The sequence below is a fragment of the Falco rusticolus genome, chromosome 1 (genome assembly GCF_015220075.1).
Source record: "Falco rusticolus isolate bFalRus1 chromosome 1, bFalRus1.pri, whole genome shotgun sequence".
Lineage (NCBI taxonomy): Eukaryota > Metazoa > Chordata > Aves > Falconiformes > Falconidae > Falco > Falco rusticolus.
Genome location: NC_051187.1, coordinates 20,805,512 through 20,831,278, shown reverse-complemented (window position 1 = coordinate 20,831,278; position 25,767 = coordinate 20,805,512). Strand labels below are relative to the sequence as shown.

At 54.4% G+C, this 25,767-nt stretch overlaps 3 protein-coding genes across 3 annotated transcripts; 2 read left to right on the top strand and 1 right to left on the bottom strand.

Annotated features, from left to right (window-relative positions):
* The first annotated feature begins 10,832 nt into the window (after nucleotides 1-10,832).
* On the top strand, nucleotides 10,833-11,887 carry LOC119158179 (C-C motif chemokine 3-like). Its single transcript, XM_037409788.1, has 3 exons — nucleotides 10,833-10,929; nucleotides 11,121-11,235; nucleotides 11,384-11,887. The coding sequence occupies exons 1-3, from the start codon at nucleotides 10,860-10,862 to the stop codon at nucleotides 11,487-11,489; spliced, it is 291 nt and encodes a 96-aa protein (XP_037265685.1). The 5' UTR covers nucleotides 10,833-10,859; the 3' UTR covers nucleotides 11,490-11,887.
* Nucleotides 11,888-12,835: 948 nt separating this feature from the next.
* Nucleotides 12,836-13,914, top strand: LOC119154052 (C-C motif chemokine 7-like). Its single transcript, XM_037401225.1, has 3 exons — nucleotides 12,836-12,908; nucleotides 13,306-13,423; nucleotides 13,818-13,914. The coding sequence occupies exons 1-3, from the start codon at nucleotides 12,836-12,838 to the stop codon at nucleotides 13,912-13,914; spliced, it is 288 nt and encodes a 95-aa protein (XP_037257122.1).
* Nucleotides 13,915-15,403: 1,489 nt separating this feature from the next.
* On the bottom strand, nucleotides 15,404-16,290 carry LOC119153980 (C-C motif chemokine 3-like). The gene is made up of 3 exons (XM_037401026.1): nucleotides 16,107-16,290; nucleotides 15,762-15,870; nucleotides 15,404-15,632 (listed from the first exon to the last, which is right to left on the bottom strand). The coding sequence occupies exons 1-3, from the start codon at nucleotides 16,177-16,179 to the stop codon at nucleotides 15,539-15,541; spliced, it is 276 nt and encodes a 91-aa protein (XP_037256923.1). The 5' UTR covers nucleotides 16,180-16,290; the 3' UTR covers nucleotides 15,404-15,538.
* Nucleotides 16,291-25,767: the final 9,477 nt, after the last annotated feature.

Sequence of the window (25,767 nt, the reverse complement as noted above, 5' to 3'; positions counted from 1 at the left end):
CTTTTTTTTAGCAAAATAAAAATAGTAGCCAGATGAGTGCTGTTCTTCTCCAGCACTGGAACCAAAGGCAGCTTTAGTGGCACTCCAAACACCCTGAATCACCTCCACCACCCTGCCACCACCTCAGGCTGACAGCTGAGCTTGAGGGGGGACTTGCTGGTGCCATGTGGGGACACCCACCCCTTGCTGGGGACACCCAGGTGGGAGGGGAGCCTGGGGAGGAAAGCAAACCACCCAGACCCTTCCCATCACCACTGCCCTGCCAAATCCATGCCTTTAATGCTTCAGACACCCTGCTGGGAGCCTAATCATGGTGGGGGTAGCATCAAGGACCCCCTTTGGTGTGTCCCAAGTGGCTCCTTGAGCCACAGGGAGCCATGGTCCAAGTCTGGCTCTGACATAACAGCATCACATAAATAATATTGAATTATTTCCCCGCCATTTCTGGGAATTGCCAGTTCAGGCTCTTAGGCAGCTCGCACTCACAGCTCCTAATCTTATTCACCTGTCATTTACCCTGCAGAGCATGAAGCAGGCAGCCTCTCCAGGCACACAGACATGAGGGTCTCACATTGTTAATAAGAGAGAATAATTATTATTAATCAGGGGTGCTGCAAACTGCGTACCAGGACCCTGCAGATGTGCAGGGCTGGGGTGAAGCAAAGGGGAAAATGGGTCTTTCCACCCCAAAATAGCTCAAGGGAGGAAAAGGAAGGGGAAAAGCAGAAGCCAAACTTTGTTGGGCATGGGGATTAATCTGCTGCCCCGTTTATAAACATCATTCCCCAGATACCCATCTAAGCAACAAATACCTGCCTGGCACCTCGGAGCTGCCGTGTCTCCAGGAGGTAGCACCAGGGGTGAAATGTTCTCACGATCCCCAGGATTTCTGGGCCTGAAAGATAGATCTGGTGACACCAAAAACTTCTTCCAAACTTGATTGAACTTTGCCAAGTTGCTCATCCAAAGTAGATAAGAAGGGAGAAAATCTGAAGGTTGGGTTTTGCATTGGCAGAGAGAGATGCTCTGCCTTGCAATCACTTCTCTTTGAAGTGGCCTTCAGGGATGCTGGAAATATCCTGAAATCCAAGCAACCCCCACCAAAGTGTTTCCTTTCAGCCCCAAAAAAGTTATCATTTAATTAAATCCAAACCAAAATGCTTTGATTAGAGCCCAAAACAGAAGTGTCTTTTTTTTTTTTTTTTTCCTTTTTAAACCTTCCTATTAACAAAAAATCCCAAAGGCCACGGCGGGGGGAGTTCCCACCAGGTTCTAGGCAGAACAGGGATGAAGCAGCATCAGGGATGGATGTGGTACCCAGCTGGCCATCATCCCCTGCAGGCAGATCAAGGCGAGGTCTGTAAGTGAAATCCTATTTGCCACGTTATACATTTCGCTAAATTTCCATTATTTTTTTGCTGAAAAGTTTCTAAAGAAAGACCCAGGTCTTATCACACCCATCCATCTCCCCCCAAGCAGGGTTGGTGACCCTCTGCGGGCAGAGCCCTGCTCACACTGCCGGCAAACCCGGGCTGCAGCTCCATTGAAAATAGCGCAGAGGGTGCTGACACCAATTTTGCAACTTCTCCTGACCTCAACTCCTGTTTTTTTCCTATTGATATGATTTTTTTCCTGGCTCATTTCAAGCCTGAGATCCCCAGATGCTCCCTGACATCTGCTAAAATCCCTGAAACCGGAGCCCAAAGGAGCTCGGAGGCTTCGAAACCACGAATGATGCTATTTTCAGGTCATGATGGGATCAGGAAGGGTTTTCCCTGCCCTGGGCTCGATGCCTCGAAGCAGTGTGTTTGCAGCAGCCCTGGGGGACCAGCAGCATCCTCCAGGTGAGTTTTCCACTGGCTTTTTTATATGGGGGCAGCACGGCCCCATCACGGGCTGTGGCTCATGGCTGTCAGGAGTCACTCCAAACCATGGTGCATGTACCCAACGAACACGGGCTTGCGTTTGCAGGTGGGAGAAAAGCTCCCAAAAAGAGGTTTGTAGGTGAAACCCAAATTGTCCCAAACAGCCGGGCTGGCCCATCCCAGAGGGGACTGGTGGCCGGGGTGCTCTGTGCCTCGTCAGCCAGAGATGCAGAGGCTGGGAGAAAGAGGAGGCACAGGCACCCAGCACGTCTTGCCGTGCCCAGCCCACAGACCTGCCACCTCCTCTGCTTGCCTTCTCATCCTGCTAATTTCAATCACAGAAAACTCCATCTGGGTAAAACAGAAAAACAGCAATTCTTTTTTTTTTTCTTTTTCTTTTTCTTTTTCTTTTTCTTTTTTTTTTTTTGTTGCATATTGAGTGTGTAGTGGATGTAAACTATGTTATCTGGATGGCTTGCTGGCTTAGCACAGCCTCCGTTTTACCGTACTAATGACTTTTTACACTCCAGGTAAAATCAGAACAAGACAAGAAGGTTTTAGAAAGCTCATTCTGACAAATTCCTCACTGTAATTACTGGAGCAGAAAGAACTCATCAGCAGTACATGCCGTTGCTCCGGGCGCTAAAAGTCTCGAGTGGTGAATGGCCCAGATATGGAAACTGCAGCCGCCGCATCGCCGCGCGGCACAGGGCTCGGCAGGTCCCCGCGCCGAGGCGGCCAGTGGAGCCCATCACGGCTTCCCCTGCCGACGGGCTCCTCGCCAGACAAGGAGCAATTTTATACATGAGTGATCCAGCATAATCCCTGTACTCCTGGGGCCAGGGACCACCGTGGGGTGACAGCACTGCTGCGGGGGGTGCGGGGGTGTCAGGTCCCATGCTGGTTGGGCTTGGCTTTGTTGGTGATTAAAGACACCGGGTTTGGTTTTGGAAGGCTGGTTTTCTTCTCTGGGTACCCCTTGGGCTCTGCTTTGCTGGGGGAGATGGAGGGTGAGGATCCCCTGTGCCCACTCCCAGCCTGGCTGGCTCCCACTGTTCGCCCAGGCTCCAGCTCTGCCCTGGCTGGTGCAGTGGGGAGAAAAGGCATCAAGGGCTTTTGCTTCAAATACATCCAAAAAAAAAAAGGGGGGGGAAATTAAGCCCCCTCCCCGGTTGGTGGGAAAGCATCTAGCAAAGCAGTTTGCTGGCTGCACGCTACCAGCAGGTGTGAAATACCCCCCAACCCCATTTTGCAGCCTCCACAGCTTCCCAGCATCCACAGCTCAGGAGATGCCAGAGGACCAGGCTGGCCACAAAACCCTGCTTAGGAGAGTAAAGCCACCAGGATGACCAGGGCTGCAAGAGGACATGGCACCATGGCTCTCCAGCCAGCCGGCATGGGCTGTAGGGACCAGAGCTGGCATGGGGAGGGGGGACGAGGCGATGAGGAGCCCTCCCAGCCCCCAGCCCCGAATCCTCACCTCCAAGGCCTGGGCCAGACCAAATGCCCAGACCCAGATCCAGGCACAAGGAAGAGGCTGGGAAGAACTTCTGAGACATTTGGGGGCTGCAAACGTGCCTGTCCCACATTCCCCAGGTCCTGCCTGGATCGCAGCAGACAAGGAAAATCCATCACGCTTGGCTTTTACTGCCCTCTCCAGTCCCCCTCCAGCTAAGGCAGCTCCCAGAGAGGGAAGTAACCTCAAAGCGTGGGAGAGGGGGGCCAAAAGCCCAGGGCTGAGTTGTGATGGGACCCCCCAGCTCTCCCCCCTAGCCCCAGGGATAGTCACGGTCAGCTCTGCCCAGCCTCACCCTCTCCCAGCGCCCACCCCCGTGCCAGGGACCATGGATGAGCCTCCTGCGAGGGGTAGGAGCTGTGTGGTGGGGCTGGGGGCTGCTGAGGTGTGTCCCCCCCCCCATGGGACAATGGCACACGGAGTGCCCCTCCTGCCTGCCACCCCCCAGCCATTGCAGTCACTTAAAAGGATTAGTCATTAGGGATTAATAGTGGATTAGACAGTTGGGCGCATATGGCTTAGACACTGAGGGCGAAGCATTAGCACATAGCTGAGCAGCATTTGGGGGGGGGGGGAGCTGGGGGGGCAAGCAGGCACCTTTCTGCCCCACTGGCTCCAGCCCAGAGGCTTTCACAGGCACCGGGGCAGGAGGGGGATTTCAAACCTAGAGGAGGGTGAGCATGGACTGAAAGTTGGATGGATCCAGGACAGGGGGAGGTCACCTCCGGTGCCCCCCGCCAGGGCCAGCTGCTGTGCTGAGGCCCCACAGACCACCTCAGGCTGAGCAGCCCCCAGCAGCACTGCGCTGCCCAAAAGCCCCCCCAGCTTGGCTCTGAGTGTCCTCTGGGAAAGCTTGGATGCTGACCCACTCCCTGAGGGAGCCCCCAGCTCCACTTGCTGCCCTTGGCAGCCAATTCACAAGAAGGGGGTGGGGGGTGGGGGGGTGTGTGCATGGTGCTGGTGGGCAAGATGCTCTTCCTGGAGCATCCTGAATCTCTGAAAGGACCATTTTTCAGCTTCAGTTGGATGGCTGTTTCAGAAACACAGCGCCTGGGTCATGCACAAGTTATCCTTCCCCTTTCCCACCAAGCCCCACAGCGGGGGGCTAGGAAAGAAGATCCTTTCCTTTGGGGGGGGTCCTTCCCTTTCTTTGGGGTCCCCGTGCCCTGATCTTGGCATGGAGTTTGGCTGCAGGCAGCGCTGTGCCCCCACCACCACTGCGAGCCCCCACGCACCCACAGAGCGGGGCTGGAGCAAATACAGAGGATGGATCCCTTTGCTCTTAATCTCTCTCTATCTGCTAATTAAATATTGATGGTAGTTAAATATTCATAGAACATTTTGGCTCAGAGTTTTTATCTGTCTTCAGGCATACGTGAGGTCTTTGATGTGTTATTTTTCTGGTCACCCAAGGTCCCAGAAGCCTCCAGACTCGCAAACACTCTTTTGAGGTTTTTTTCCTCCCCCCCACCCCCCTTTCCACGTGTGGCTGGTAGAGGCTTTTGATTCTTTCATTCCCAGCTTCTTTTCCCTCTGTATCTTCTTTCTTATATATTTTTCCCAGCACGGAGCATCTCATCTCCCCCCGAGGGATGCCAGCCCCAGGAAAGCTGCTCCCCATCCCCTGCACACCAAAGAGGAGGGGGAGGATGGCCAGCAGCAGCGATGGGAGTGCTGTGAGATGTGGGGCTGGGGCTGGTCCCCCTCCACCTTCCTCTTCCAGGCTCCTAGATTTCACCCCAGATGATTCCCATGGGGCTGGGGGTGTCTGAGAGCCTCGTGGTGCCTCCAAAGGGGAAGGACCTGAGGCCATGGGGCTGGCTGAGACCTGCTGCTCTCTGTGCATCTCCATGGGACGGGAGAAGCCCCGGTGGGTGCGTGCCACGGGGGAGCCTTCTCCGGGCCCTGGGAGCCCCCCCCCAGGCTGGGGACCCCAAGGTAATGGAGGAGCACCATGGCCCGGCCAGGCCATGCGGTGGGATGGCACCAGCGGCCGTTCCTTGAGCAGCACTGACATCTTGTGCCAAACGGAGGGAAAACAGCAGCCAAAGCTTGGAGGGGTGCAGACCCCCCTCCACTGCTGCGCCCCAGGCTGGCACCCCAAACCCTGCCCCCCCTCCCCGGGATGCCCAGCCCAGCAGAGCCAGGGCAGCCCTCCAGCAGCACCAAAGGGCTCCCACGGGCCAGCACCTCACCTGGCTAGTGGTCCAGCCACTGCCATGAGCCCCAAATGAGCCCCGGGGTCCCAAAAATGGCAAGGGCCAGCAGGACCCAGCCCTCACCCCAGCACCGCACAGCCGCTGCTCATCCCATCACCGGTGCCACATCCAGTGCGTCTCAATTTTAATTTTTCCCACAGCAAACTCAGCAGGAAGGGGGGAAGGAATGTCTTTCCCACAGCCGACCCAGGAAATACTTGCAAACGTATTTCACAGAAATTTCAAAAAGTGGCTGGTGCCAAGGGGAAAGGATGGCTGTGCTGGGGCTGCTGCGTGGCCGTGGTGGTCCCCGCTCCCCCAGCCTGAAGTGGTGCTGGGTGGGAAGGATGCGCAAGGTAGACACTCAAGGCAAGTGAATTAATCATCTGCTGGGTGTCTTTTCCTCCCTGGGCAGGTGGTTTCAGAAAATATGTGTGAAAACTGACAGTGACTAACACTGCGAAAGCAGATTGTAGCTGCTGATAGCTGCAGCCTGGGGAAAACCACCGTGTGGACCTGGGGCTGGGTAGCAGGGGGATTCAGGGTGGGGCAGCAGAGCCCCCCACGTCCCAGTGATGCTGATCCCTGTTGCCCATGGCCACCTCCCCTCATGCCACCAACAGTGCCCAGCCTTGGGTCTTGTGCCTGGAGAAAATCCAGAAAGCCCAGAACGTTCCTAGTGTGAAGTTTTTAATTATTTTTGACCCCAGCTCCTGGGTGCAGTGGATTTTATGAGCATCTTGCTCTTTTGGGGGGTTCTTCTCTTTTTTTTTTCACCATTAAATGCTGCTTCTTGCCTTTTGGGTTGCTGGGAAATCGTGAGGCATGTGCAACATGCAGAAATTAAGGTGCAGATAAGGAGGCAGACAGTGCTTTGGGTTTATTTTCGTTATAAGCTCTGGGTTTTCAAAGGCCAGGGTTGGGGAGCCGGGGGAAGAGATCACTCAGCTCGAGCAGCCTAGCACTGATCATAATCAAGCAGAGAAGTCTCATGTGAAATCAGCTTTTCGGCCAGGGCTGGTCCTTGTGCAGAGGCAGCCGGGATGCTGGGGCCAAAGCACGGAAATGAGTCAGGCAGCACATGGGGGGATGCAGCATCAGGGGGAGAGTTCAGCCCAGGACAGCTGAGGGACGATCAAATGCCAGGGGACGAGCCGCCCGAACGCACAACACGGGTACCGCAAAGCCCCTTCCCTCGGGTCACATGCTTAGGGACCGTCATCCCGGGGGAAAGCTTTTCACCGTTGGGATCAGCTCTGCCACGAGTGCCGTGAGGCCCCCACCCACCGCTTTGGGCTGAAAACCTTTCCTTTTGGGGCTGCTTTCCCCATTATGGGGCTGGCAGGACATGGGTGACCCGCATCCCACAGCCTGGCAGCTGGGAAAGGGGGGATGCGCCGGCACAGCTGGAGCTGGGAGCAGAGCACAGACTCCAAAATCAAGACAGGGCTCCAAAACCCCGGAGATCCACAACAAAGCCACATGATGCCATTTGTTTTGCTGGGTTCCCAGTTCCAAAAGCTGGTAATCATCGCTGCCAGCCTTTCCCCATGCCCGGGTTGAGTGGCTGAAGGCAAGACAGACTGGTCCAAGCCTGGCAGCGTGTCTGTAGCTTCCTCCAGCAATACCCGCGGCATGCTCACCATTGCATGGTTGATGTGTCTGATATCGGGGCTTAGCCATGACTTTCCCGGTGAAATCTCCCCTGGACAAGGATGGCAGCATCCGTTCCATCTTATTTCTGTACATTTGCATGTTCCAACAGCAGGAGATGGGCCCATCCCCACAGCCTCAGGGCAGCCTCAGAGGCTGCACTACCTGCTCCCACCCCAGTGAGCAGCTTTGGGGGTGAGATGCAGATCACTGCTGGGGTTTCCAGCCTTGGACAAAAAAAAAACCAAAAAAACCCAACAACAACAGCAAAAACCAACAACCTCCACTGCTTTTTGGGGAAGGTGATGGCATCTGGGCAGGAGCCAGCTGGGCCCTGCAGGGGTGTGGGTGGCGTGGGAGGGATGACTATGAGCCACCTCTTCCTGGGGACAGGCGAGGGTAGACCCATCTCACTATAACCCATCATCGCAAGCAGCTGGGGAAGTCCCGGGTAGCCAGCGCTGGGCAAGGACCTTAAAAAAGGAAACAGCACACGCTGGGTGTGCCTTTAGTGGTTGTCTCACCATCAGCCCTGACAAGGTAATGGAAAAGCTGATCCCACCGACGGAGAGATTTTAAAGGGAGAAGAATAAATCAAACAAATCCTTATAGAAAACAGACCTGACCTGGCAAAGCTGCTTTGATCATGTTCGTGGCTTTGGCTGCCCCAGCTGCAGCAGCCATCCTGTCCCGCAGGCGCTGCACTTAGATCTTCCTCCCCCGGGGTTATTGATCAGCTGAAATGAGAAGCACTGCAGCGTCAATAAAGCATCTGCAAACGTGGCTGGCAAAGCAACCCTTACCCAGGGACAAGTGGCATTGCCAGGGGGGCTGAGCACAGGGCATCCCGGTGTGCCTGGCAGCCGGCTCTGGCAGCACCAGCGATGTGGAGCTCTCAGACAGGGCTGGGGCTGAGCACGGAGCGTGATGGAGCAGACACACTCCCAGCAGCAGCAACAGCTTCCCCAGGAGCTGCTTGTGCTTTGCGATGAAGCTGTGGGGAGCAATGCTCACCTGGGGCAGCCATGAGGTGGCTGTGGGGTGGCCAGGGCTGCTGCAGCCACTGCTGTCCCCCAGGGCCGGTGGGATCGGGGCATCTCCACCCTCACCCGCCCAGTGGTGGGAGATTTGGAGCCCCTGCAAATTCTCTTGAGGGGACCATGAAAGTTCAGCCCCCCATGGGGTCCAAAACGCCTTTGCCAGCCCCAAGATTTGCCACCTTCCCCTGCACTTCTTGGCAGCAGGAGCAGGATCTGTCCTGTACGTTTTGCAGGTGCCAACACTTCCCACTCTCACCGTGGGGCTCAGCCTTTCTCCACCCCCACCCCCCCAGTGCTCCCACCACCCCTGGAAATGCTGCCTCATCTCTTCATCCCTCCATGCGTGGGAGGGATGGAGGGATGAGGCAGCATTTCCTGGGGTCCCCCACCTTTAACCCCCATATTTCCGAGAGGGACTTCCCCAGCCGAGGGATTTCCCCAGCCATGGGATCTCCTAGCGAGGAAAATGATAAATGCCAGTGCCAAGAGAGCTCACACCATGGCCTGGGAGAGGGGACAGGCAGAGATGGAGGCTGGTGGCATATCCCCCTTGCCATGTCCTGCAGCCAAGCCCAGAGCCGGAGCTGTGAGCACTGGCCAGAAACAGGGGAAGAAAGGGAGGAAAAAGGTGTTTTTCAGCCCAGCCCATGAGGCCACCCCAGAGCAGAAATTGGATCTGATCTCACAGCAGTGGGTCTGCCCGTGTCCAGTGCCCTTCTCTGTGTCAAACTGGAGGGGCAGATGAGCTGGAGGGGAGTGAAGACCAGTTTCTCCTAAATTCAAGAGCTGCTGGAGCACTTGGTTTTGCCCCTGGCCCCTGTAAGCCCCCATGGACAGCCTTGGTGCTGGTGCCAGGTCTGTGCAACCCAGGAAAGCCCCATCCTGGCTGGTGTGGGGAGGGGGACATTCCTCCTGAGACACAGGCAAGCCCCTAGGACCTGGGGGTGCTCAGGGGCTGCCAGCTCCAGGGTCCCAACCAGGACTAAAAATCCCCCATGTTCCAAAATCCCTTGCCCACAGGATCTGCTTGTCCTGTGGGGCAGATGCGGGGGCTCAGGACAGAGGGATGCTGCAGGTGCTGGGAACGTCATCCCTGGACTTCCACAGCCTGAAGCATCACGTTGCCTGGAAGTCTTTAAAAAGGGCCTTTCCCAGCCCAACAAATCCTCTTTTGTTTTCCTTGTGCTTATGTTTCATTTTCTTATTGCAGGGAATATTTCCTACCCTTAGAGGACCACAGTTACCCCAGCTGAGCCAGGAACTCCTCAGTGCATGGGGGTAACAAGGGGGATAAGAGGGAAAGGATGGATCCAGGAAGGGAAAGGCGAGCCAGGCAGCTGTGCTGGACCAGGACCAGAGCCATCTGCTTTCCCCTGCTCCCCAGGGTCTCCCCAAGGAGAGATTAAACGGGAGTTGGGGTGATGACGGAAAGGTGCTCTGCTCCACCAGCCAGGCATGGAAACACAAACCCCCCTGTCCACAGCCACCAGCCCTGGGGCATCACCCAGACCCACTTGCTGCACCCTGCAAATGGCTTTGGGGAACACATGGGGTGACATGCTTAGTCCCACGGTGGAGGTGGGCCCCATTCCCATCAGGGCAGGTCCCTGCCTGGACCAGCCCTCCCCTGTGGCCTCCCCACCCAGGTCCCCACGGCAGGGCTACACTGCAGCCCAGGTGGCCAAAAGGCTGGCAGGGTGCCACCAGTGTCCCCAGTCCCGCACTGGCGGGACGTGACCGCCTGTACATCCAGGCTGCTGGGGATGCGCATCTGCATCTCCCCGCTGCTTCCCACCACCCACCAGCTGCTGGCAGCTGGGATGTGCCCTGGGATTTGCTGGGGCTGGGGAGAGCTGGGGTTTTGGACAGCTGTGGCCAGGCAAAATCAACTTGGGGAAGGCCCAAAGTGCCCTCTGCCTTTCCCAGCTCAGCATGGCCAGGAACGTGAGCTGCAGTTTCAGCACGGGGGGAGGGAAGCAGTGTCATCTACATGGCCTCTCTCAGCCCTAATGGGCCCCGAACACCCCCAAAAATAACACAGAGCCTCACACGTGCCTGATGCAACCAAACAGAAGCTGTTTTTCTGTGGATTTTTTGAGGACGAGGGGCAGTATTTGGCCATTTGTCCCTTGGGATGGGATGCAAAGCGATAGGATGAAAACTGCAGTGGAGGGGGAGAACACGGACTGTCAGGAGTGTGCACTGGGGACCCTGCAGGGTGCTGAGCCTGGCCCTGGTCCCATCCAAGGGAGGTCCCCAGACCCTCTTACCTGCCCTGGGGCTCCTGCCATGGGGGGACAGGAGTGTGGAGCCAAACTTTGGGAGCAACCTGGCCACCAGCTGGTGGCAGGAATGCAGAAAATATTCCAAGCCCCTTCTCGCTTCCCAGGGCTGTGCTGGGAGGCAATGAGTATTGCTCACCCTCTGTGCTTTGGGACATGGCAGAGGACCAAGTTCTTCCCCTATCTACGCAACCACTGGCCCTGGGGGAAGCCAGCCCCTCCGCTCCCCCCCATAAAAGCAGCCTGGGGGCCCTGACCACAGCAGACGGCAGCTCTGCCCCAGTGCCACCGAGCAGCCCTCCAGCATGGTGAAGGTGGCCAGGGTGGTCTGTGCCCTCCTTCTCGCGGCACTGTGTTGCCAGAGCCTGGCTCAGAGTGAGCACTGCCACCCGCTCTGTCCCCGTGGGCTGGGGCATGGGGACGGCCCCCAGGGCCACCAAGATGGGTTTGCTTCATGCATGGTGTGCAGGGGGTCTCCCCTCATAGAGCCCCCATGCCCACAGTGGGAGGGCTGAGATGGGAGGTGGGGATCTCCAGGCTAAGCGGAGTTTGCGCTGTCCCCCCAGGAGCCCCGGCTGTGCCAGAGAAATGCTGCTTCAACTTCCAGATGAGAAGGATCAAGAGGGACAACATCGTTGCCTGCTACCCCACCAGCCCCGAGTGCCCACACCAGGCTGTGATGTGAGTACCCTAAACCCAGCCCCTCTAGACCCTGTGCCTTGCTTTGGTGGGTCCAACCCTCATCCTCTGTGCCTCCGAGCCCCTCGGAAACTCAACGCTCGGGTACCCATGCCACTACCCTGATAACCCCATCTCTTCTCTACCCCAGCTTCAGGGTGAGGAACGGGAAGGAGATCTGTGCCCAGGCGAGCAGGCCTTGGGTGAAGAGGTACCAGCAGAGCCTCCAAGTCAGCTCCTTCTCCATCCCCAGCTAGCAGGGCTGCCAGAGGCAGCACAGAGAGTCCCCTCCACAGGAGGCAGGACACGGCAAAGGCAACTCCTTTGCAGAGGTGGCTGCAGGGACACCACCTTTGGATACAGCAGCTCATTGAGGACCTCCTCCCCATCACGCTGTCACCATCACCATCTCCCCAAAGGCAAAGGGCCTTTGCCATCCCTGGCATCCCACCAAGAGGGGATGTGCCAACCCTATGGGGTGCTGGGGTCCCGACCCGCTGCCAGCCCCCGCGCTCCCAGCCCAGCGTGCCGGCAGCTGCCCGTGCCCCTCGCAGGCAGCAGCAGCCTGGCGGGGAGGCTGCGCTCACCGGCCCAGCGGCAGCAGAGGGGTTAAGGGGGAGCAGCGCCACGGGTTATGTTTTGTATAACGCACTGAACAGAATTAAACATGGTCTCACATGTGCAAATATGCGGCTGTGCAAGTGTCTGGGGAGCGGGCAGATGCTGCTGGCAGCTTTCCTGCCCATGTGTTAAACCACTTCTGTAAGGGCTGGGGTCAGTAAGGGGCTGGGAAGAGCCAAAGCCCCAAGGATGTCTCCATGAAGCAGTCCAGGGGAGTGTGGGGCCAAACCATGTCCATGCGGGATGTGGGGAAGCTACGAATGAGAGAGGCAAGAGGTGGGCACAGCCCACCGGGAGAGGGCTTCCCATCCGCCTCATCAGCCATGCTAATGAGCAAAGACCCCTTGGTGCAAAGTCTAGCAGAGCTTCCCCCGAGGGATGCCTGGTCAGGTCCTACTGTCAGCCCACGCTCCCGGGATGCCACAAGGAGATGTGACAGGCACTGCCACTCTGACAGGCACCGTGATGGGCACAGTCACTGCGATGGGCGGCAGCAATGGGTCTCAGGGTGGACTGGGGTGAGCCTGGCCGCTGCTGAGCCACTCGCTTTGGTGCAAAATTGCAAGAGAGGCATTGCAGCCCAGCTGACAACAGGTGGAGAAAATAAACTCAGCGGGGGCTTCTGCTGGCGCAAGCATCATCCTGTGTGGTTTGCTGGCAGCAACAACCAAACCCAATATAGACTGCTGGCCCCGACGCATCACCAGTGGTGCAGAGCTGGTGGGTGCTCACCACACTTTCCAGCAGCCCTCAGGTACCACAGGGGCTGGAGGAGCCAGGAGAAGGAATTTCCATTCACTGGTTGCCCTTTATCAATATCTCTGGGCGGTTCTTTCCCCAGGGAGAGTCCAGTGCTGTCATGGAAAGCTTGGCTGGGGGGTATATCACACCGAGGTGCAGGCATAAGAGGCAGGTAGTTCTCAGTGGCCCTGACTCAGTGAGAGCTGCCCGGTGCTGCAGCTGACCAAACCAGGGGATGGACATGAAGGTCTTCTCCTTGGCTGTGCTCACCCTGCTGCTGGCGACGCTCTGGACTGGGAGCCAGGGCATCTCCTGTAAGTACCAGTGCCGAGCCTCTCCCTACAGCTGCCCACTTGGCGTCCCCAGCTCCCTCCCTGGCAGGGGTTTGGGGAGGGATGTGAGAGCTTCGGCTCCTGTTTCTGCCAGGGGTTTGGGGGGCTGAGGGGCAGCACAAGCTGCCCAAGCACAGGGCTGCCCTGTTCTTGTTAAAATAACCCAAAATAGGCTTGGGGATGGTTCATCACCCCAGCTGGGGAGCTCAGTAATAACCCCCCGCAGACAGGGGAACTGGGGGCTCCTGCCCTGGGGCAAAGAAGCACCACAGGGGATGACGGGGGGAGGGGGGGGTGGGTTGTAGCAGAAGGGAGCAGGAGACTCCCCAGGGGAACACCTACCACCAAGGGAGAGCACCAACCCCTCTCACCTCCCCAGTCCGCAGCTCCTATGGCAAGTGCTGCTACAGGGACATGTTCGTCAAAAAGGAAATCCCTGCCGCCTTCATCAAAGACTACAAGAAGACACCTTCCCACTGCCCCCGCAGGGCTATGCGGTGAGTACCCCCAGCCCCAACCCAGCCTTCCTCCCTGGCACCCCTCTTTCCACCCTTGGCACTCACCCACCTTCCCTCCCAGTTGTCCTGCCTTTGGGGATCCCCCAAAACAAGCCACTCCCAACAAGCAGCACGGATAGGGGAGCCCTACTCTGGCTCATCACACGTACCTCTCTCCTCACTGCTTTATCCAAAATAGCTCCAAAGTCCCCCGTTTCAGCTGCCAGCCAGAAAAATGGGGAGGAAGGCAAGGTTTCTGAGATTGCTAAAAATCAGCACCTTCAGGGAATGCCGGAGGCTGGATGCAGCAGGCTTCCCCAGGCTACTGGGGGAACCCCAGGGCATGGCCGTATCCTGCACCCCCCAGCTAACGCAGCCCCTCTCTCTCCCTCAGTGTCGAGGTGGTGGAGCGGAGGAATGTCTGTGTGGACCCAGAAGAGACCTGGTTCCAGAACTTCCTGCAGCAGGAGTCATCAGGCAGTACCTCCTGAAGCTGCCTTCCCCACGAGCTGTGTTTATTCACATCCTGCAATTATCCCTGTATTCACATCTCATTAATTTATGGAGCTGGCTCCATCCTCTTCCCTGCCATCGCCCCCTCCACACTATCGCACGTACTGTACGCGACGGGTTTAATAAAACACCTTGTTCTGACCTGCCGCTGGAGTGAGATGATGTAAATCCTGCGGGAGAAAACAGGGGTCCCAGCAGGGCTCAGCATCCCCCTGGGGACCCAGGAATTGTGCGGGAGCTCCTGGGAGGGCAGGGGAACCCAAAGGGCCAAGGCCAATGCCCCCCAGCTCCCCACCAGGATGAAGCAGCCCCTGCCCGGGTGTAGGGTTTAAGGATGCCCTGGGCAGCTGCCTGCCTGGTGGGATGAGGATTGAGGCGGGGATAAAGGCAGGCACAGGCGAGCAGTGGGAGACGGGTTGGGTTGGGGGGGGGGGGGGGTGCGGTTTGGGGCCTTGGGTTGTTTTTTCCCCAGATGGATCAATAGGTTAAAGAGGGGTGGCTGCAGAAGGAGAGGTGCCAGGAGGTTTAGCACTGGCCTTCAGCCCCTGCCAGGCCCCCAGAGATGGGCACCCATGGGGATGACCCTGCTTGTGCCAGGGGGCTCCAGGTTTCCAGGAATCACCTTGTCCCACGGGGAAAATCTTCCCGCAGCCCCTAGAGCCTGTCCACTCACTGCAGTGGCAACGAAGATGGCAAACAAAGGAAACTGGACCACACCAGACTTGTCACTCGTGTCAATAATTCCCTTAAAGACAAGAAGTTGACACTGCAGATGCTTTCAGGGAGGCTTCCAGGAGCACAGGGGCTTCGCACTCCAGCTGGTCCCCACAGGGGCAGCCAAATGGAATCTGAAAGTTGCAGCCCCGTGGCCGGCGCTTCCCTTTTCTGCGGTTTCCTTGCCTTCTCCAGCTCAGCAAATCTGGGTGATCCAGACATAATTTCCCTGGTATGATGCGCTCATTTTCTTTCCTTGAGACCCTGCGCCCACCCAGCGGCCAGCGACAAAAGGAGGGCATGGCCAGAGGGGCCGAGCATCGTGCAGAGAAGAGCCCCGCAGCCCCCCAGCTCCAGCCCCACTTATTCCCAAATAAGAGCTGGCACTGGCAGCCCCAGGTGAGATGCTGGTGTCACTCCGTGGGGATGTGCTGGGTGGCACTGGAGCTTAACCTGGGCTGGGGGGGTCAAAGCGCCATGGGAGCTGCCGTGGGGCCGAGGCCACCCCATCCAGAGGAGAGCAGTGAATCCAGGGTGTGGGGAGGGCAAGGGAGCCCCCATGGGTCCCTCCTCCCATGTCATGGCTCCAGCAGAGACTTCAGAGACACCCAAAGGGGCTGATAGCACAAATACTTTATTTCAGCATCAGAACTCCTGATTCTTCATTAACAGACATAAGGATATAGCTGAAATTATACACTTTTTAAAATTATTATATGGATATAATTTAAATTATTTTTGTATTTTCCCTTTTCTTAGCAAAAAATACTTAGTTTAACTTAAATAAGTTAAATAGAATAAATTTTCCTGTTGAAGAAGGGTGCAGTTCACACACTTTTGCGTGCCAGGGGCAGCATCAGGGGCACAGCAGGTGGCAGTCGGGAAGTGTCAGTTCTTCTGCGCCTGGAAGTGACTCAAGTGCGCCTGCACCCAGGGTGCCTGGGGGTCCACACACAGCTCCTTCTTCTTCTTGGTGACCAGGCTGTCAGGAGAAAACCTGTGTTGGGGTGTTTGCCCGGAGCAGCAGGGTGCTGGCACTGGGTCCTGCCAGCAGCAAGCTGGGTGTCTCCAACCACGTCCCGTCCCCCCCTCGGCAGCAGTGGGTACTCACATCACCCCCGGCTGGGTGCAGCTGCTGCTGGTGATGTAGGCAGAGGCGATGAGGCTCCGCGGGACCGGGCGATGCTGGTAGCTGAAGCAGCAGGCGGTGGGGACACCATCTGTGAGGGCAGAGGGACAGACGGACACCATGGTGAGACCCTGGGCTGCAGTACAGGCTCTGGCCCTGCCAGCACTTGGGGCTCCCCAAGGATTTGCCATCTCCCATCTCCCCCCTTGTGTCATATTCCCTGGCGGTGGCACCCCCGGAGACCCCTGGCCCCATGCCTGAGTCCCACGGGGGTCCCCGAGCAATGGCTGGCCCAGCCCCGGGGAGACGCGGCCACGCCGGACTCACCGAGATGCGCCTGGGACGGGGAGCAGGTGGCCACGAGGAGGAGGGCGACCAGGGCGGCTGCGGGGACCTTCATGGTGCTGCGGGAACCAAGGGAGCCACGAGCGGGGCTGGAGCTGGGGGGCTGCGGGGCTCTTCTCTGCACGATGCTCGGCCCCTCTGGCCATGCCCTCCTTTTATCCCTGGCCGCTGGGCAGGGGCAGGGTTTCAAGGAAAGAAAATGAGCGCATCATACCGGGGAAATTATGTCAGGATCGCCCAGATTTGCTGAGCTGGAGAAGGCAAGGAAACCGCAGAAAAGGGAAGCGCCAGCCACGGGGCTGCGACTTTCAGATTCCATTTGGCTGCCCCCCGGGACCAGCCGGAGTGCAAAGCCCCTCGACACCCACCCTGCTGCTGCTGCAAGGACCCCGCTGGCCACGAGCCAGGCTGGGGCACGGAGCCCCATGGCCAGAGCCCTGACAGCAGCCCCAAGCAGGCAGCCGTGGAGCATCGCCTGCCAGCTCCAGGCAGGGATTTGCTTTGCAATGGCCCCAGCAGCATCACCGTGCTGGGGGGCTGCAGGGCTGCTCTGCGGATGGACAGCCCAGCCCGGCTCAGATGCCAGGGCATGGCCACCCCTAGCCACCGCCGCTCTCGCTGGCACAAAACCGCTGCCAGGAGTCAAATCCCAACTGGTCCCTAGTTTTGCCGCAAATACCACTTCTCACCCTGCTCCACACCAGTCGCAGCTGTTAGCTCTGTAACGATGCATTGCACTGACATTCATCTCCACTGATAGCACTGCTTCTTGGTTGGACACATAGGAAAGATCATGTAGGAGCAAGGTTGTGTTGAGTTAGCATCCCTGTGGGTCTCACATTTGTCCCTTTTTGCTGGTAATATGGTCAAAACCACTATTCTCATGCCAGAAAGGTCACAGAGATGTGGAGGAGCAGATGGCCTGTAAGGACGGGACTCTGTCACCCTACTCCAGCGCTGGAGCAGTGGGGCTCAGGCTGCAGCCTAGCCTGCCACCCTCCCCATCCCCCCGATGAACAGGGATTCTACACCTTTCTAAGGAATTTAGTTTTGGCTGCAGTCTGCAGCCTCTTGGCAGTCAAGTTGTTGCAATTACTGCTTGCCCATTTCTTCTCAAGCAGGATAATTTCATCCAATTTAAGCTCTCTCTACTGGCTTAGCCCCAAAAAAGTAAATACACCCATGTCAGGAGACAGGGCACGATGAGTACGAGCTGGAGGGAGGAGAAGGTTCTGTGGGTGCCCACTGAGGTCAGCTCATTGCAGCCTTGCAGATGAAACCTCGAAGAGATCGTACCATGACTGAAAAGGGGAAGCATTTGCAATTCCAGAGGGTAATTCCCAAATGCCCCCACTGGTGCACACCCAGAAAGAAAGAGCTGCCAAACTTACCACTTCCCTCGTTTGCCTTTTTCTTTTTCCAGCCTTGCCCTGACGCTGCCCTGTGATGCTGCAAAAGTTTTGCTGCTCAGCTCCCAGTTACCATGCAACCCACCCCAGCCTCCCGCAGCCTGCCTCCTGACCTTTGCTCAGGCATGACTAATTCCTGCCAGCCTGGTAGAAGGGAAAATTCTTACTCACTGAGACCCTCAGCAATGGCTGTGCCCATCCTCACTGCACGGCAGGGGTGGTGCTCCCCGTTCACGCACAGGCATAAACCTCATGGTGGCTTTTGCCCAGGAAACTTCCCCCTGCCAACAGGTCCCTGTCTGAAGGATGCATCTCCCTGAGCCAGCACTCGTTTGGAAGGAGGTGTAGGATTAGGAGAAAAGGTCATGATTGTTTCTTTTAGAAAAGATGGAGGTGAGAACAGGAGTAAATCATCTCACTGGAGACCTCCAGGAAGGGCTAGGCAGCCCTGATCCGGCCTCAGGGCAGTGGTATGAACAGAAACCATCTCGCCAGCTCTCCAGCTGCCTACTTTCAGCTTTTTCTGTTTAAGCTGTTCTGTGCCTGAGGCTACCAATGAATAAATCCTTTGTAATTAACGGTGACCAAGGTCTTTACCTGGGGCATTTGAGAAGGGCTTGGAGGAGAGGTAGTATGCTGTAAATGTTCCTGCTCCTCAAACATCACTGGATACACAAAAGCAGAAGGAAAAGGCTCAACTCCTCAGAGGACTGAAGATCTGCATGACTTTTTCTGTTCATGCCATGTCAGAGTCATTATGAGGTTTCTCTTAACCTCAAAGCATCCTCTGTGTGCAGAGAATCCCGAGCTCAGGGGTCAGCCCGCAGAAGCCTTTGGGGATTTTATGAACCCCTCTGCCTGTAAACCCTCATGTCTCCCATGAAGACCTGCCCCAGACCCTCACCCTCGAACCACCCCCTTCGGGCACCTTGTCTGCCCTCAGCACAGCCAGTTTTGCTTTGTTTAACCAAGAGGAGTGTGAGGGAGGACACCAGCATGCAACAGGCTGTTAGAAGGAAGGCAACCAGCAACTGCTCCCTGGGTCAACTGTAGAAACAAGATGCTGAGCTACCCAAACCCCAGGGTGGGATACTTCTGGGAAGAGTGGCCCCAAGCCAGGGTTGAACTAGGCTTGGGCAGGAAAACTGAGTCACAGGGCTCACAGCCAGGGATGAGCAATGGCAGTGGGCAACGCTGGCTTGGTGGGAGCCCCTTCGCCTGCCCAAGCAGAGAGAAAAGGAGTGGGATAGGCAAGAGAGTAGCAACGGCAACAACAAATACCAAGATGGTGATAAGGAATATCCCCCGCACAGCAAATATTAGGAACTGAGATCAGCGCATTGACCAGTAAAAGTGTGATGAACCGTAGGCATTGGCTTTAGCAGTACCAGAAGAAAGGTTGTCATCCGGTGGGAACCACAGAACATCTCGCAATTGCAAAGATTATTTCTGATGGAAACAGTGAAAATATTTCCTCTTTGCTGCAGAAATGGTTGGCCAAGCTCTCAGTTCTCCATTTAGATGAGAGCCGGATGGGACTTCTTACTGGACAGTGATGAAATACTTCCATTCTAACTGGAATCAAGGCTATTTCAATGAATTGCACAAAACTGCAGCTCAGCAAAAGTAGAAAGTTTGTGTTTAAACATGTTTAAGGAATTAAATACAAGGAACTGATGTAAAGGGAGAGTGAAGAAATTAAATATTGTTTCAGTTCTTCTACCATGGAAGGCCTCCATAAACAGATTACTTTCTAATCCAGCAGGAAACAAGAGAAATTTGGGTCTCAGGGGTGGACACAGACGGACAGGACACAGGATAGGGAGGAAACATAGGAGACCAGTAAATCCATCTTTACAAATACAAATTTGAAAAACAGAAGAAAATAAAAGCTCATTAGTTAAGAAGGGGACCAGGGGACCAAAGATGCCACCTCTTTTTGGCTTGTCTGCATAGACAAAACAAGAGGTTATGGTTAAGTACTCAACACAATCAAAATTTAGTGCACACAGGTGAGAGAAGGGAAAAGAGAACAAATAAGTAAGGAAGAGGTAGATAAGGCAGGTGTAGTCAAACAAAAAGGCCCCAAAGATCCCTCTAACTTCTGCCTGAACCGGGCTGTGGCCATCTCTGAAGCACTGGTGATTAGCAGGACAAACTCACATGGAGTAGAAAAAGCACCAGAAAGCCAGTGATGAGCAAACATGGCACTTGTCTTGCATAATCAGATGGTTTTGGCACTACCTTGCATGTGCTCTTTAGGAAAACAAAGGAATTAAAGTCTAAACCACACATTATCCCCAGGGGCTGCAAGCATGGTTAAAAGACCAGAGGGGCTATCATTAGTGGCCTGAGGGCAGGCAGCTGGCAGGGCAGGGGGGACAAGTCAAGGCATGGCAACACATGAAGAGCTGCACTGAGAGAGCAGCCAGAAGCAGCAGGAACAGCGTGCAGTCAAAGCAGACCCCCAGATTTGCTCAGTACTGGGGTGAGGACCTTGCCTCTTAGGGCTTCACATTTCAAGAAATAAGTGATAGGAGGAGAGCAAGAAAAGAGCAGCAATAAAGTCCTGTGCCCAGACAGGGCAGCCAGCCGATGTCATGGGATTCATTTAGACTAGGAGAAGAGGAAGGATGACCTCAGCCACTGTAACAGGACAATATTGTGTCTGGTCCCCAAGCCTGCAAAAGCTGGGACACAACTGCCTCAGCCTGCAGGTGCCTTTAGGAAAGCCTCCCCAGCTCCGCAGAGTTTACCCTGTGGATAAATCCCTGCTAGCTGACAGAAGCGGGCTGTATTTCTGACACCAAGTCAGGCCAGAGGGGTGGGCTCTGCATCTCTTTGAGGAGAGACTGCCAGACGTGTGGGTCCCTGCACTTCACAGCACTCAAAGGATCACAGCAGCCCTTCTGCCTTCACCACGCACCAGCATAAGAGAGAAGGAAACCACAGGCAGAAAGTAATGAAAAACTGCCAACACCACGATTCCATGCAAGTGTAGAGAAAACCACATGGCATTATGCAACATCCGTCTGGAAGCGACACTCATCATTGATAAAAATTATGCAAAGGGCTCCCGTGACTAGAGGTTACAAGAAAAACACAGATCAGCCACCAGTCTCACCCTGCAGTGAGCTGTCACTGACCCTTGCATATTGAGAGTAATTCAGCATTCAAAGTGGAATTCCTAAACCAGTCCCCACTGCTAGCTTTTTAAGACAAATTCCTGAATGTCCTTTCCTCCTCAGAGGATCCCGTGCTATGCTATGCACAAAGACCACAGCTCAGGGCAGGGATTTTTCCATAGTCCTGCATCAAAGACAGACCTGTTCTCTCCCCAGGTTGAGTGACTTCTACAGGAGACCAGAAGAGTGGCAAGAGCAAAAATAACCTCTCCGCAGGCAGGACATTGCAGCACGCCTGTGTGCACACATGACAAAAATCCACAAAGGGATTAGTTAGGTCCAACAAAAGCAGGGTAACTTGACTCTGCAGGCACCTGTGTCTGACACCCCTCCAGCCACCCAGCACAGCACCGCCAAACCACAGGGACACCGGGAGCTGGTTACCCCCTCAGTTCCATGTCTGAGCTCAGAGACCACCCCAGGGGATGTATTTCACCCAGTGATGGCTGCAGCCTCAAGTTCTCTCACCTTCTCCCTGACTCCCCATATTGACTCCAAGTCCCCAGCCTCAAGCATCCCTTGGTCCTTAAGGCAAGCAGATACGCTTCTTTAAACAAAACCAGGGAAAGGAAATGTTATGTGAGGGGAGCAAACATTTACATAAGAAAAAGTACCCTGCTTCACCTAAAAGTAAATACATCTCTCTACAAGTAGGAGGATTCAGAGCACAAAGCACAGCGAAACAGCCAGGTTAGAAGCTCACTTGCCAGCTCAGAAGCTCACTTGCCAGCTCACTGACACCTTCTCACCACACTGTGAGCCCAGATTTGCTCTGCCATAGTCTAGCCCCCGCAACACCTCCCCCAGCTCTCGCATTGTGCTTATCCCCCATCCTGCTGTTTGTCTCCTGTGCCTCATGACTTGCACCTGCAGCCCTGTTCTCACACCTGTGCTTAAGAGAACAGCCCTGGGGCTAATTCGCCAGGGCTGGGTTTGGTTTTGCAGGAGCACACGGGCTCTGGTCTCCCAGGTGTACTGACCTACGGCTCTTCTGTGCAAATTGGCAGAGCCACTGGCTCTTGGCCTCTGCAGAGATCTGTGCCTGCCCGCCGGAGCGCATCGTCGGGACTTTAAAAAGAAGTTGTCTGACTGCAAGAAGTGATTTCAGTTTTGAGCTTGCAGACAGCAACTACCATTGCATTGCCTCCTGCACCCAGACAGCAGATTGCACAAGTCCCATTTCCATGAAAACAAGCTAAAAATAAAAAATTATCTAAACTTACATAGCTGGGGTTATCTCACAGCAATTGCTTGTCTGTCTTCTCCACTTTTTGCCCTTGATGAGACCTTCTGGAAGACAGTTTCACATGTTAATTATGCCTTGTGTCAAAATATTTCTCTCTGGTGCAGAGTTTCTCTCTATAAATGGGTTTAACCACGTAACTGTCCTTTTCTTCTTCTGCATGAAAGGATAAATAATCAATATTGAATGTTTATTTTTAAGCTCCCTTCATCTATTTGCCCCACTCTTCAGTCTTTCATCTCCAAGTCACTAAATGCTTTCATCACCTGGCTCAAAGTCTTCTGTGTTGGCTCTATCCTTCTCCGAGTCAAAATGATCACAGCTGAACATGGCATTCAGAGATCATCCTGCTGGTTTCCACAACACCAGGGTATTTGGATAATTCATTTCTGTCCCATACTTCACACACACCAATATTCTACTTAATCCTTAGACTTGCAGCACCAAAGATCAACTCCAGAACATAAGGAAATGTTAAGTCTCATTTTCTAAAGAAAATGGTATCTAGGGGACGTGAATGTCATCAAAGAGGAATGGAACAGAGACTTCCAAGTTACACGGGCCAAATACTCAGGACCCAAATATCTTTAAAATCTGGCCATAAACTCAAAAACATTACCACAGCTCTTTCTCTTTCCCAAGTAGCTGTAGTTCATTTGACCTTAGACACAGAAGTTAGCATTTCAAATGACTCCTGAGCGAATGTCATCTGCTAGCATGTTGTTCCATCCACTAACTCTGTGACACCCGTCTTCTCCAGCCCTGATTAGTAGAAATAGTTTTGTATTTTGCAGACATATGCCTCCCACTGAACTCCCCTCTCCAGATCCTTGGGCATCACATAAGATATAACATATTTGCAATATATCATACAGTGTGGGTCCTGACGCACACCAACACTAACATAATAGCTTCCTTTTATAAGTTCACAGATCTTTGCGACAAAGGAAATGCAGTAGATCTCACTTGTCTGGGCTCCAGTAAGACATTTGAAATGGTGCCACACAGTAAATTATTAGCTAAGCTAGAGAAGATGTGACTGGCATATGAAATGTGAAGTGGGTAAGGAGTCACCTGAAAGGGGCACGGTAATTGCTTCAGCTGAAAGATGATGTGTTAGATTGAAGGGGGTTTACCAGTACAGTTCCTTGAGTTTCTGCCTCAAAAATTATTCTGCTTAACATTTACATTAATGATCTTGGCACAAAAAGCAGGAGAATGCAAAGAAAACCTGCTGATGAGGCAAAACGGGATGCTATCATCAATCTAGAAGAGCCCAGGATATCACACAGAAAGATTATAATGACCTTGAGGACTGGAGCAATGGAGAAGGGATTTGATTCAGCAGTGCAGACTGCACGATCATGCTGTTGGGGACAAGGGACAGCAGGAGCAGCCGCTCTGGTTTGGGAGGCTGTAAGACGGAAATGTCTGGGGCAGGGGAAGACCCATGCTACAAATCACAAGACCATGACAAGACCCTGGTGTTACACATCATGAAGAGTCAAATGCAAAGAGCTTGGGTTGAAGGGTTAGGAAAATGAGGGACTGATCTGTGTGAATGCATCAAAGCCAACACCAGGGATAGAAAAGAGGTGCAGTGGACACTGCTGGTATAAGGACATATAGCTAGAAACCAGCTGGGAATACAAATAGATGGGAAATTAGATTTCCACATAAAAGTAGTACGTTTCTCATGCAGGTTTTTGACCAAAGCAGGGCAGATAAAAAAATCACCACCACTCCAATGGATATCAGTCCTACTGTGCAGCCAGCACGCTTGAGAAGCCAGCCAGATTAGAGGCATGCTCTTCCTTCTGATTTTGAACAAGTTTGGTTTACAGGGGCGGTTTAGAGCCCTATTTTAAAAGATGTCACTAACTACAACTTTGTTTTGGAATCAAATGTTCTACAAGGCTGTACAAATACTATCTGCCCAGGTGGATGGCAGCTGCCTGCTCTCATTCTCAGGACAAATGCTAGACTCCCCTGTTCCCCTCCAGGACTGGAGGGGTGGCAGCGGCTTTGGGGGTTTGATACGTGATTAACTGCTTCACTGTGAAACCCCTCTGGCCTGCTGAGCTCAACCACTCAGTCTGGAATCACTGAATAATAACAGCCTTTCCTACAAAATTCCTCCAGATTATCCTTTCTGGACATAACAGCTCCCCTTTCCTGCCCTGAAGGAGCAGGGCTGAGGCAGCCTCTCACAGTGTAGACACTCCTATCTCCTCAGCTCCTTGCTGCTTCTGTTCTCCAGGAGTGAATTTAGTTTTGCACTTGCAGCCTTTTACTCTTCACACGCCCTGTATTTACCCATCCCATCTCACTGTCCTTGCTGCCACATCCCAGGAACAGTTACCTTCACTGCAGCGCCAAAGCACATCAGATCTCCTTTAGGATCATCAGGGGTTTAGATTTCTCTCTTTTTGGTTTCCTCTGCATACCTGGCTCTGATCACTTTGTACAAGTCCCCTCAGAGTTTCCCCAGCTGCCTCTGCTGAGTTGAAAGAATTTTGTAACACTATTTTAAATATTCAGGCTTTTTCTATTTACTTCCTCTTTCTCTAGAATCTCCCTTCTGAATTTACTGGCACAAGACTATTTCTGGGCTCAGCTTGTATCCCTTTCCTCTTGCTCCTTTCAACAACCGGACACAGGACTGAGTCACACTGTAGGCAGGATTATTTAATGGTCCCTCCAGATCTCTCGCTTCTATCCCCCACCCGTCTGCAAAGCCCAGCACCCACAGCATCCCCCCAGCCACAAAACTGTCCCTGGACAGTATCTTCCACTTTTCAGCTGAAGGGGATTGATTTTTTTCCATCTGTAAATTCCCCAGTGAGAGCACAGAGGTTTATGGCCCAGCAGGTAACAAGCTGTCACATCTTGGCTTTCCTTTTAGGACCAAACCTGGAGTAATGGCAACCATTAGCCCTTTACTATCCTTGTAAGAGACAGCTCCTTCCCGCAGGCTCCCCACCCTAACCCTGCTGGGTGTAATTCAGCATGACAAAGCCTTCTCCTCCCAGGACTCCTGATTTAAAGTGCTCTTTGGTGTGAAAACTACTTTCTACCCCAGTCTAAATGCCTCAGTGCAGTCCCAGGGGTGGGCTTCCCCCTGTGCCTCCAAAAAGCTGACCCTATCCCCGAAAATACCTTGCAGGAAGACAGAGGAACCCAAAGTGCAGAGAACCAGAAATAACACCACACAGCCGAGTCTTGCATCTGGGCCTGTCTTTTGTCCATAGAACTGTGTGAAAACAGTTTGACCTGGGGGTTTTGCCACCAAGGACTGACCACAGCTGTCCCCATACCAGGACTGTGTCTCCACCATACTCCCCATCACCCAGAGCAGCAGGCTGGGAGCACAAGTGACAACAGCAGATGAAAGGTGCTAGCCTAGTGCCCCACACACACTCCTAAAGTTTGGGCACAAGTACCAGGGATGCTCTGGGAAGGCCACAAGAAGTTGGCAGCCGCGTCCAGCAACAGAGAACAAATACCTTGGGTACAAGAGAACAGGCTCAGAATGCGTGAGGCTCCAGAGAAGTGAGGTGACACCACAAAGAGATGCAGGGACGGCAGCCTGCTTACCAGGAAGAAGAGGAAGAAGCTTGCTTGTGCATAGCTCTGCACCAGCAGTCTGTGAAGGCAGCATGCAAACTCATCTTGCTGCCGGTGACTGGACTCTTTAACAGCAGCAGCGCAGGGAGAAAAAGGTCAAGAGCAGATGACTCGGGGATCAGCCACATGCCCTGTGGTGCCCACCTTCCAGGGCCAGGGGCAACCTGGATGCAGGCTAG